Source organism: Bubalus kerabau, chromosome X (assembly GCF_029407905.1).
Source record: "Bubalus kerabau isolate K-KA32 ecotype Philippines breed swamp buffalo chromosome X, PCC_UOA_SB_1v2, whole genome shotgun sequence".
In the NCBI taxonomy this organism is placed as follows: domain Eukaryota; kingdom Metazoa; phylum Chordata; class Mammalia; order Artiodactyla; family Bovidae; genus Bubalus; species Bubalus kerabau.
In genome coordinates, this window is record NC_073647.1 from 86,241,564 (window position 1) to 86,254,291 (window position 12,728).

The following is a 12,728-nucleotide window of genomic DNA, read 5'->3' on the forward strand; positions in this document are numbered from 1 at the left end:
ATGGGTGAATTTAACCCAGATGACCATTATATCTACTACTGCGGGCAGGAATCCCTCAGAAGAAATGGAGTAGCCATCATGGTCAATAAAAGAGTCCGAAATGCAGTACTTGGATGCAATCTCAAAAATGACAGAATGATCTCTGTTCGTTTCCAAGGCAAACCATTCAATATCATAGTAATCCAAGTCTATGCCTCAACCAGTAATGCTGAAGAAGCTGAAGTTGAACGGTTCTATGAAGACCTACAAGACCTTTTAGAACTAACACCCAAAAAGATGTCCTTTTCATTATAGGGGACTGGAATGCGAAAGTAGGAAGTCAAGAAACACCTGGAGTAACAGGCAAATTTGGCCTTGGAATACGGAATGAAGCAGGGCAAAGACTAATAGAGTTTTGCCAAGAAAATGCACTGGTCATAACAAACACCCTCTTCCAACAACACAAGAGAAGACTCTACACATGGACATCACCAGATGGTCAACACCGAAATCAGATTGATTATATTCTTTGCAGCCAAAGATGGAGAAGCTCTATACAATCAGCAAAAACAAGACCAGGAGCTGACTGTGGCTCAGATCATGAACTCCTTATTGCCAAATTCAGACTTAAATTGAAGAAACTAGGGAAAACCTCTACACCATTCAGGTATGACCTAAATCAAATCCCTTATGATTCTACAGTGGAAGTGAGAAATAGATTTAAGGGCCTAGATCTGATAGATAGAGTGCCTGATGAACTATGGACTGCGGTTCGTGATATTGTACAGGTGACAGGGATCAAGGCTATCCCCATGGAAAAGAAATGCAAAAAAGCAAAATGGCTGTCTGGGGAGGTCTTACAAATAGCTGTGAAAAGAAGAGAAGCGAAAAGCAAAGGAGAAAAGGAAAGATATAAGCATCTGAATGCAGAGTTCCAAAGAATAGCAAGAAGAGATAAGAAGGCCTTCTTCAGCAATCATTGCGAAGAAATAGAGGAAAACAACAGAATGGGAAAGACTAGAGATCTCTTTGAGAAAATTAGAGATATCAAGGGAACCTTTCATGCAAATGATGGGCTCAATAAAGGACAGAAATGGTATGGACCTAAAAGAAGCGGAAGATATTAAGAAGAGGTGGCAAGAATACACAGAAGAACTGTACAAAAAAGATCTTCATGACCCAGATAATCATGATGGTGTGATCACTGACCGAGAGCCAGACATCCTGGAATGTGAAGTCAAGTGGAAGTGGGCCTTAGAAAGTATCACTATGAACAAAGCTAGTGGAGGTGATGGAATTCCAAAAGAGCTATTTCAAATCCTGAAAGATGATGCTGTCAAAGTGCTGTACTCAATATGCCAGCAAATTTGGAAAACTCAGCAGTGGCCACAGGACTGGAAAAGGTCAGTTTTCATTCCAATCCCAAAGAAAGGCAATGCCAAAGAATGCTCAAAATTCTCCAAGCCAGGCTTCAGCAGTAAGTCAGCCGTGAACTTCCAGATGTTCAAGCCGGTTTTAGAAAAGGCAGAGGAACCAGAGATCAAATTGCCAACATCTGCTGGATCATCGAAAAAGCAAGAGAGTTCCAGAAAAACATCTCTTTCTGCTTTATTGACTATGCCAAAGCCTTTGACTGTGTGGATCACAATAAACTGTGGAAAATTCTGAAAGAGATGGGAATACCAGACCACCTGATCTGCCTCTTGAGAAATTTGTATGCAGGTCAGGAAGCAACATTTAGTACTGGACATGGAACAACAGACTGGTTCCAAATAGGAAAAGGAGTATGTCAAGGCTGTATATTGTCCCCCTGCTTATTTAACTTATATGCAGAGTATATCATGAGAAACGCTGGAGTGGAAGAAGCACAAGCTGGAATCAAGATTGCTGGGAGAAATATTAATAACCTCAGAAATGCAGATGACACCACCTTTATGGCAGAAAGTGAAGAGAAACTAAGAAGACTCTTGATGAAAGTGAAAGAGGAGAGTGAAATTGTTGGCTTAAACCTCAACATTCAGAAAACGAATATCATTGCATCTGGTCCCATCACTTCATTGGAAATAGATGGGGAAACAGTGGAAATAGTGTCAGACTTTATTTTTCTGGGCTCCAAATCACTGCAAATGGTGACTGCAGCCATGACATTAAAAGACGCTTTCTCCTTGGAAGGAAAGTTATGACCTACCTAGATAGCATATTCAAAAGCAGAGACATTACTTTGCCAACAAAGGTTCATCTAGTCAAGGCTGTGGTTTTTCCTGTGGTCATGTATGAATGTGAGAGTTGGACTGTGAAGAAGGCTGAGCACTGAAAAATTGATGCTTTTGAACTGTGGTGTTGGAGAAGACTCTTGAGAGTCCCTTGGACTGCAAGGAGATCCAACCAGTCCATTCTGAAGGAGATCAGCCCTGGGATTTCTTTGGAAGGAATGATGCTAAAGCTGAAACTCCAGTACTTTGGCCACCTCATGCGAAGAGTTGACTCATTGGAAAAGACTCTGATGCTGGGAGGGATTGGGGGCAGGAGGAGAAGGGGACGATGGAGGATGAGATGGCTGGATGGGATCACTGACTCGATGCACGTGAGTCTGGGTGAACTCCGGGAGTTGGTGATGGACAGGGAGGCCTGGTGTGCTGCAATTCATGGGGTTGAAAAAAGTCAGACACGACTGAGTGACTGAACTGAACTGTTTGAGTTCTCCTTTGCTTTCTCTCATCAGAATTTTATACTTACAGCATACAGATATCATACATGTTAAGTATATATCTAAGTGTTTTTTGAGTGATCAAAAATAGTATTGTGCTTTTAATTTGGTTTCTGCATATTCATTATTAGTGTGTATAAATGCATTTGATTTGTGTATGTGTATCTTCTTTCCTACAACCTTGCTGAGTCCACCTGTTTCTAGGAGTTTTCAATCTCTTTTTAAACATATTCTATCTTGCTTTCTTATACTATAGTTTTTTGGATTGGGTGATTTGGCAGATATTATTATGTTCTTTACTCTGCGTATAAGTTAAGTAAGCAGGGGGCAATATACAGCCTTGACGTACTCCTTTTCCTATTTGGAACCAGTCTGTTGTTCCATGTCCAGTTCTAACTGTTGCTTCCTGATCTGCATACAAATTTCTCAAGAGGCAGATCAGGTGGTCTGGTATTCCCATCTCTTTCAGAATTTTCCACAGTTTATTGTGATCCACACAGTCAAAGGCTTTGGCATAGTCAATAAAGCAGAAATAGATGTTTTTCTGGAACTCTCTTACTTTTTCGATGATCCAGCAGATGTTGGCAATTTGATCTCTGGTTCCTCTGCTTTTTCTAAAACCAGCTTGAACATCTGGAATTCATGGTTCACGTATTGCTGAAGCCTGGCTTGGAGAATTTTGAGCATTACTTTACTAGTATATGAGATGAGTGCAATTGTGCGGTAGTTTGAGTATTCTTTGGCATTGCCTTTCTTTGGGATTGGAATGAAAACTGTCCTTTTCCAGTCCTGTGGCCACTGCTGAGTTTTCCAAATTTGCTGGCACATTGAGTGCAACACTTTCATAGCATCATCTTTCAGGATTTGAAATAGCTCAACTGGAATTCCATCACCTCCACTAGCTTTGTTCATAGTGATGCTTTCTAAGACCCACTTGACTTCACATTCCAGGATGTCTGGCTCTCGGTCAGTGATCACACCATCATGATTATCTGGGTCATGAAGATCTTTTTTGTACAGTTCTTCTGTGTATTCTTGCCACCTCTTCTTAATATCTTCTGCTTCTGTTATGTCCATACCATTTCTGTCCTTTATCAAGCCCCTACTCAAGGCTATGGTTTTTCCATTGGTCATGATGGATGTGAGAGTTGGACTGTGAGGAAGGCTGAGCACCGAAGAACTGATGCTTTTGACCTGTGGTGTTGGAGAAGACTCTTGAGAGTCCCTTGGACTGCAAGGAGATCCAACCAGTCCATTCTGAAGGAGATCAGCCCTGGGATTTCTTTGGAAGGAATGATGCTAAAGCTGAAACTCCAGTACTTTGGCCACCTCATGCGAAGTGTTGACTCATTGGAAAAGACTCTGATGCTGGGAGGGATTGGGGGCAGGAGGAGAAGGGGATGACGGAGGATGAGATGCCTGGATGGCATCACTGACTCGATGCACGTGAGTCTGGGTGAACTCCGGGAGTTGGTGATGGACAGGGAGGCCTGGCGTGCTGCGATTCATGGGGTCGCAAAGAGTTGGACATGACTGAGCGACTCAACTGAACTGATTATGTTCTGAGTTGGTTTGGGCTGGAAGTTAAGGTTTGTGGTGAGACCTATTATAGTCATTGTAGCATAGTTTACCTATTGGGTCAAATGCTAATTTAAAATTTTTTTTTTCTTTTCTTCAGAAGACCTATTATAGAATATTGGTTAAGAGATCAGCCTCTGAGGTCAGAGTGAATCTTGTTTGTATTGCTTACTAGCTTGGGACCTTGGGGAAATTGTTTAACCCCTTTATGGCTCAGCTTCCATGTCTTAAAAAGGGGGATATTAATAGTAATCATGGGGTTATATAAGTTAAACATATAATGTCGATGTCCTACAAAATTCGCTTCACTTAATTTTCAAGGTAGGTGGTATTATGCTTATAGATTTTATAGGTAAGGAAGAAGAAAGGTCATTTGTTCTTTTCTAAATACTGTGTTACCATTTTACTTCATCATTTTGCCAAAATAGGGGGAATTAGCAGAACCCATTCTGCCATACCTGTTGAGCTACATGCCTAGCTCTTTGATTTTTCCCATAGGATTACTGATGTATATATCCTTACCCCTGCTCTCCTTGCCCGTGAGACACATGTCCTCATTGTTTACCATTTTGTATTGAATAGTGACTTGGTACCCAAAAAAACAAGGAGATGAGTTCACTGCTTTGATCATCAATATCTTTTATTTGGTGGGAGATAAGTATTGCTGATATGTTTAAACATAAAGCACTAACTGAAGAGGCAGCTATCATATAAGAAGAAAGATGTTGGACCCAAGATCAAGCATCCTCCTTCTCTCTTTATTATCACCTGTATGACTTTGGAAAACTTGCTTCACCAACCTGAATCACAGTTTATTTATATATAAAATGAGTGGTTGGACTAAACTTTCAAGCTCTGGCAAAATTCTATAATGTACACTAGTTCAAAGAGAAAAAGGTAGAGCATGGTTGCTTGTAGATTACTTTCTAGGGCCTCAGAAATGGTGATTAGCCTCACAGAATCTTCACTAGTGTTGGTCTGCATTTTTCTTTTTTATTTTTGACAGATAAATATTGTATACATTTAAGTTGTGCAACGTGGTGTTTTGATCTATGTCTGTGATGTGAAATGATTACCACATTTGTGTGTGTGATGAGAACACCTAAGATCCACTTTCTTACCAAATTTCAAGTATACACTAGATTATTATTGTTAATTATTGTCACTAAGCTATATATTAGCTATATATTAGATCTCCAGAATTTTTTTCATCTTAAACCTGAATGTTTGCACTCCTTGAATAGTATCTCCTTTTCTGTCTCCCCCAAGCCTCTGGAAGCTACCATTCTACTTTATTGTTAGTATGAATTCAATATTTTTAAAAAAGATTCTATGTATGAGTGAACTCATGTAATATTTATCTTTTTCTGGCTTATTTCATTTAGCATAATGTCCACCAGATTCATCCATGTTGTCATAGATGGCAGGTTTGCATTTTCTCATTGCAAAAGGCAGCTGTTTTCCCTCTCTCCTGCATTTCCTATATCGAGAATTAAAGAGCACAAAGGTCAGTTACTTTTTAAATGTAAATCTCAATGAAAAATTTCATAAGACAGAAAATGATTACAAATATTAACTTTCTAATTGTACTTGTGGGCAAATGTTTCTTCACGTGGTTGAATCAGATGCTTATTTGAGCCTATGCTTTTTACAAAAATTGACATTTTTAATGCACATTTTAAAAATTGAAGTAATTTGTTGCACATAAAGTATAAATTTAAGGATTGCAACATGTTGATTTGATACATTTACATATTGTAATATGATGTGCATTGTAATGATAGTTAACACCTCTATCACATTACATAATTATCATTTTATGTTAGCGATTGGAATAGTTAAGTTCTAGTCTTTTAGCAAATTTGATGATTATAAATTAATTCTGTTGTCCGTATTCACTGTACTGTGCATTATGCTGCCCCTAGGACTTATTTACTACTTATTAGAAGTTTATACCCTTAAATATCTTTCTATCCCCCTAGTCCCCAGACCCTGATAACCACTATTTTACTCTCTTTATGAATTTGGTTTTTTTTAGATTCCACGTATAAGTGATATTATATAGTACTTATCTTTCTCTGTCTGAGTTATCACACTTTTATTAAAGTCTTCAAGGTCTACACATGTTGTCACAAATGGCAAGATGTCCTTCTTTATCATGGCTGAATAATATTCCATTGTGTATATATTTATATACTATAACTTCTTTATCCATTTGTCTGTTGATAGGTAGGTACATAGATTGTTTCCATATTATGGCTATTGTGAGTAATAACACAGTAAACATGGGAGTGAATCTCTTCAGTGTCCTGTTTTCATTTCCTTTGAGTATATAGTGAGAAGTGGAACTGCTGGATCATATTGTAGTTCTTGTTTTTTGACTGCACCATGCAGCATGCAGAATCTTAGTTCCCAGACCAGGAGTTGAACTTGTGCCCCTGCAGTGGAAGCGCAGAGTTGTCCCTGGACTGCTGGGGAATTCCCTGGTAGTTGTATTTTTAATCTATTGAGAAACCTACATATTGTTTTCCATAGTGACTGAACCAATTTACATTCTCACCAACAGTGTACAAGGGTTCCCTTTTCTCCTCATCCTTGCCAATTCATGTTACCTCTTGTCTTCTTGATGATAGCCTTTCTAACAGGTGTGAGGTGATATCTCATTGTGGTTTTGCTTTGCATTTCCCTGGTGATTAATGATGTTGAACCTCCTTTCATTTACCTGGTTCACATGTGGGTGTCTTTTTTGGTTTTAGTTCCTCTGCCTATTTTTTTTTTTTTCTCTGCCCACTTTTTAATAATATTTTTTTTTTGTTACTGAGTTTGAGTTCTTTATATATATTGGATATTAGCCCCTTATCAGATATATGGCTTGCAAAAAATGTTTTCCATTCTGTAGTTTGTCTTTTCATCTTGTCAATTACTTTGCTGAGCAGGAGCTTTTAAGTTTGAAGTACTAGCTGTTAATTTTTGTTTTTGTTGTTTATACTTTTGGTGTCACATCTGAATAATCATTGCCACAACCAATATCAAGGAGCTTCTTCCCTATATTTTCTTTTTAGAAGTTTTATGGTATCACATTTTTGATACATTTTAATTTTTGTGAGTGATGCAAGATAGGGATCTGGTTTCATTTGTTGTTGTTGTTGTTCACCTGTGTTTATCCAGTTTTCTCAGCACCATTTGTTGAAGAAACTGTCCTTTCCCCATTGAGTGTCCTTGGTTCCATTGACTTTGTTTTTGAACATCAGTTAACTGTAAATGTGAGAGAATTAATTCTAAGATAGGTTGATAAGAAGTTCTGGGTCTCCAAGGAGGAGAAAGTGGAATGGGGCTCTCAAGGAGGAGAAAAGGACATACTTTTTTTTTCTACATTGCTTTGTCTTAGTTACATAAGACATTTTTTTCTTAAACTCTTGAGTTGTTATGGCAACAATTAAGACTAACTTTCTTTAAGCCAAGAGCTAATGATTATACAATAAAACAATGCATTTTTCTCAAGGGTATGTTTTTCCTTAAGCTCTGTATTAATGATTATATAACAACAGTGTATCTTGCTAAAGGACATGTTTCTCCTTAACAAGAACCTTCTGACTAATCTTATTTTCTTTTTTTTTTAATATAAATTTATTTATTTTAATTGGAGGCTAATTACTTTACAATATTGTATTGGTTTTGCCATACATCAACATGAATCCACCACGGATGTACACATGTTCCCCATCCTGAAACCCCCTCCGACCTCCCTCCCCATACCATCCCTCTGGGTCATTCCAGTGAACCAGCCCTGAGCATCCTGTATCATGCATCAAACCTGGACTGGTGATTTGTTTCATATATGATATTATACATGTTTCAATGCCATTCTCCCAAATCATCCCACCCTCGCCCTCTCCCACAGACTCCAAAACACTGTTTTATACATCTGTGTCTCTTTTGCTGTCTCGCATACAGGGTTATTGTTACCAACTTTCTAAATTCCATATATACGCATTAGTATACTGTATTGGTGTTTTTCTTTCGGGCTTCCCTGGTGACTTAGAGGTTAAAGCATCCGCCTGGATTGCGGGAGACCTGGGCTTGATCCCTGGGTCAGGAAGATCCCCTGAAGAAGGAAAATGGCAACCCACTCCAGTACTCTTGCCTGGAGAATCCCTTGGAGGGAGAACCGTGGTAGGCTACAGTCCATGGGTTCGCAAAGAGTGGGACACAACTGAGCGACTACACTTTCACTTTTTTTTCTTTCACTTTCTGGCTTACCTCACTGTATAATAGGCTCCAGTTTCATCCACCTCATTAGAACTGATTCAAATGTATTCTTTTTAATGGCTGAGTAATACTCCATTGTGTATATGTACCACAGCTTTCTTATCCATTCGTCTGCTCATGGACATCTAGGTTGCTTCCATGTCCTGGCTATTATAAACAGTGCTGTGATGAACATTGGTGAACACGTGTCTCTTTCCCTTCTGGTTTCCTCAGTGTGTATGCCCAGCAGTGGGATTGCTGGATCATAAGGCAGTTCTATTTCCAGTTTTTTAAAGAAATCTCCACACTGTTCTCTGTAGTGGCTGTACTAGTTTGCATTCCCACCAACAGTGTAAGAGGGTTCCCTTTTCTCCACACCCTCTCCAGCTTTTATTGCTTGTAGACTTTTGGATAGCAGCCATTCTGACTGGCATAAAATTGTACCTCATTGTGGTTTTGATTTGCATTTCTCTGATAATGAGTGATGTTGAGCATCTTTTCATGTGTTTGTTAGCCATCTGTATGTCTTCTTTGGAGAAATGTCTGTTTAGTTCTTTGGCCTATTTTTTGACTGGGTCGTTTGTTTTTCTGGAATTGAGCTGCAGGAGTTGCTTGTATATTTTTGAGATTGGTTGTTTGTCAGTTGCTTCATTTGCTCTTATTTTCTCCCATTCTGAAGGCTGTCTTTTCACCTTGCTTAGAGTTTCCTTTATTGTCCAGAAGCTTTTAAGTTTAATTAGGTCCCATTTGTTTATTTTTGCTTTTATTTCTAATATTCTGGAAGGTGGGTCATAGAGGATCCTGCTGTGATTTATGTAGGAGAGTGTTTTGCCTATGTTCTCCTCTAAGAGTTTTATAGTTTCTGGTCTTAGGTTTAGATCTTTAATCCATTTTGAGTTTATTTTTGTGTATGGTGTTAGAAAGTGTTCTAGTTTCATTCTTTTACAAGTGCTTGACCAGTTTTCCCAGCACCACTTGTTAAAGAGATTGTCTTTTCTCCATTGTATATTCTTGCCTCCTTTGTCAAAGATAAGGTGTCCATAGGTGCATGGGTTTATCTCTGGGCTTTCTCTTTTGTTCCACTGATCTATATTTCTGTTTTGTGCCAGTACCATACTGTCTTGATGACTGTGGCTTTGTAGTAGAGCCTGAAGTCAGGTAGGTTGATTCCTCCAGTTCCATTCTTCTTTCTCAAGATTGCTTTGGCTAGTCGAGGTTTTTTGTATTTCCATACAAATTGTGAAATTATTTGTTCTAGCTCTGTGAAAAATACCATTGGTAGTTTGATAGGGATTGCATTGAATCTATAGATTGCTTTTGGTAGTATACTCATTTTCACTCTATTGAATCTTTTGATCCATGAGCACGGTATATTTCTCCAACTATTTGTGTCCTTTTTGATTTCTTTCACGAGTGTTTTATACTTTTCTATATATAAGTCTTGAGTTTCTTTAGGTAGATATATTCCTAAGTATTTTATTCTTTCTGTTGCAATGGTGAATGGAATTGTTTCCTTAATTCTCTGTTTTCTCATTATTAGTATATAGGAATGCAAGGGATTTCTGTGTGTTGATTTTATATCCTGCAACTTTACTATAGTCATTGATTAGCTCTAGTAATTTTCTGGTGGAGTCTTTAGGGTTTTCTATGTAGAGGATCATGTCATCTGCAAACAGTGAGAGTTTTACTTCTTCTTTTCCAATTTGGATTCCTTTTATTTCTTTATCTTTTCTGATTGCTGTGGCCAAAACTTCCAAAACTATGTTGAATAGTAGTGGTGAAAGTGGGCACCCTTGTCTTGTTCCTGACTTTAGGGGAAATGCTTTCAATTTTTCCCCATTGAGGATAATGTTTGCTGTGGGTTTCTCATATATACCTTTTATTTTGTTGAGGTATGTTCCTTCTATTCCTGCTTTCTGGAGAGTTTTTATCATAAGTGGATGTTGAATTTTGTTAAAGGCTTTCTCTGCATCTATTGAGATAATCACATGGCTTTTATTTTTCAATCTGTTAATGTTGTGTATTACATCGATTGGTTTGCAGATATTGAAGAATCCTTGCATCCCTGGGATAAAGCCCACTTGGTCATAGTTTATGATGTTTTTAATTTGTTGTTGGATTCTGATTGCTAGAATTTTGCTAAAGATTTTTGCATCTATGTTCATCGGTGATATTGCCCTGTAGTTTTCTTTTTTTGTGGGATCTTTGTCAGGTTTTGGTATTAGGGTGATGGTAGCCTCATAGAATGAGTTTGGAAGTTTACATTCCTCTGCAATATTCTGGGAGAATTTGAGTGGGATAGGTGTTAGCTCTTCTCTAAATTTTTGGTCGAATTCAGCTGTGAAGCTGTCTGGCCATGGGCTTTTGTTTGCTGGAAGATATCTGATTACAGTTTCAATTTCTGTGCTTGTGATGGGTCTGTTAAAATTTTCTGTTTCTTCATGGTTCAGTTTTGACAAGTTGTACTTTTCTAAGAATTTGTCCATTTCTTCCAAGTTTTCCATTTTATTGGCATATAATTGCTGATAGTAGTCTCTTATGATCTTTTGTATTTCTGTGTTGTCTGTTGTGATCTCTCCATTTTCATTTCTAATTTTATTGATTTGATTTTTCTCCTTTTGTTTCTTGAGTCTGGCTAATGGTTTGTCAATTTTATTTATCCTCTCAAAGAACCAACTTTTGGCTTTGTTGATTTTTGCTATGATTTCTTTTGTTTCTTTTGCATTTATTCATGCTGTAATTTTTAAGACTTCTTTCCTTCTACTAACCCTGGGGTTCTTCATTTCTAGTTGCTTTAGATGTAGAGTTAGGTTACTTATTTGACGTTTTTCTTGTTTCTCGAGGTATGCCTGTATTGCTATGAACCTTACCCTTAGCACTGCTTTTACAGTGTCTCACAGGTTTTGGGTTGTAATGTTTTCATTTTCAATCGTTTCTATGCATATTTTGATTTCTTTTTTGATTTCTTTTGTAATTTGTTGGTTATTCAGCAGCGTGTTGTTCAGCTTCCATATGTTGGATTTTTTAATAGTTTTTCTCATGTAATTGAAATCTAATCTTACTGCATTGTGGTCAGAAAAGATGCTTGGAATGATTTCTATTTTTTTTTTTTAATTTACCAAGGCTAGCTTTATGGCCCAGGATGTGATCTATCCTGGAGAAAGTTCCATGTGCGCTTGAGAAAAAGGTGAAATTCATTATATTGGGGTGAAATGTCCTATAGATATCAATTAGGTCTAACTAGTCTATTGTATCATTTAAAGTTTGTGTTTCCTTGTTGATTTTCTGTTTAGTTGATCTATCCATAGATGTGAGTGGGGTATTAAAATCTCCCACTATTATTGTGTTATTGTTCATTTCCCCTTGCATACTCATTAGCATTTGTCTTATGCATTGTGGTGCTCCTATGTTGGGTGCATATATATTTATAATTGTTATATCTTCTTCTTGGATTGATCCTTTGATCATTATGTAGTGTCCTTCTTTGTCTCTTTTCACAGCCTTTGCTTTAAAGTCTATTTTATCTGATATGAGCATTGCTACTCCTGCTTTCTTTTGGTCTCTATTTGCATGGAATAACTTTTTCCAGCCCTGCACTTTCAGTCCATTTGTGTCCCTTGTTTTGAGGTGGGTCTCTTGTAGACAACATATATGGGGGTCTTGTTTTTGTATCCATTCAGCCAGTCTTTTTCTTTTGGTTGGGGCATTCAACCCATTTACTTTTAAGGTAATTATTGATGAGTATGATCCCATTGCCATTTACTTTGTTGTTTTGGGTTCAAATTTATACATCCTTTTTTTTGTTTCCTGTCTAGAGAAGATCCTTTAGCATTTGTTGGAGAGCTGGTTTGGTGGTGCTGAATTCTCTCAGCTTTTGCTGGTCTGGAAAGCTTTTGATTTCTCCTTCATATTTGAATGAGATCCTTACTGGGTACAGTAATTGGGGCTGTAGGTTATTTTCTTTCATCACTTTAAGTAAGTCCTGCCATTCCCTCCTGGCCTGAGGAGTTTCTGTTGAAAGATCAGCTGTTATCCTTATGGGAATCCCCTCATGTGTTGTTTGTTGTTTTTCCCTTGCTGCTTTTAATATTTGTTCTTTGTGTTTGATCTTTGTTAATTTGATTAATATGTGTCTTGGGGTGTTTTGCCTTGGGTTTATCCTGTTTGGGACTCTCTGGGTTTCTTGGACTTGGGTGATTATTTCCTTCCCCATTTT

General features: G+C 37.8%; 1 protein-coding gene across 10 annotated transcripts in view; it reads left to right on the forward strand.

Moving 5' to 3' along the window:
• Positions 1-12,728, forward strand: part of BRWD3 (bromodomain and WD repeat domain containing 3) — a 163,605-nt gene that overhangs the window by 34,199 nt on the left and 116,678 nt on the right. For 2 of the 10 annotated variants that reach the window (XM_055564913.1, XM_055564904.1), the window contains one exon: positions 5,650-5,771. The exons of the other annotated variants lie outside the window; for them this stretch is intronic. In XM_055564913.1, the coding sequence (XP_055420888.1) occupies positions 5,650-5,654 (5 nt within the window). In that variant the 3' untranslated portion in view covers positions 5,655-5,771. Of the gene's footprint in view, positions 1-5,649; positions 5,772-12,728 lie in introns of those variants that run through there. 10 annotated transcript variants of the gene reach the window in all.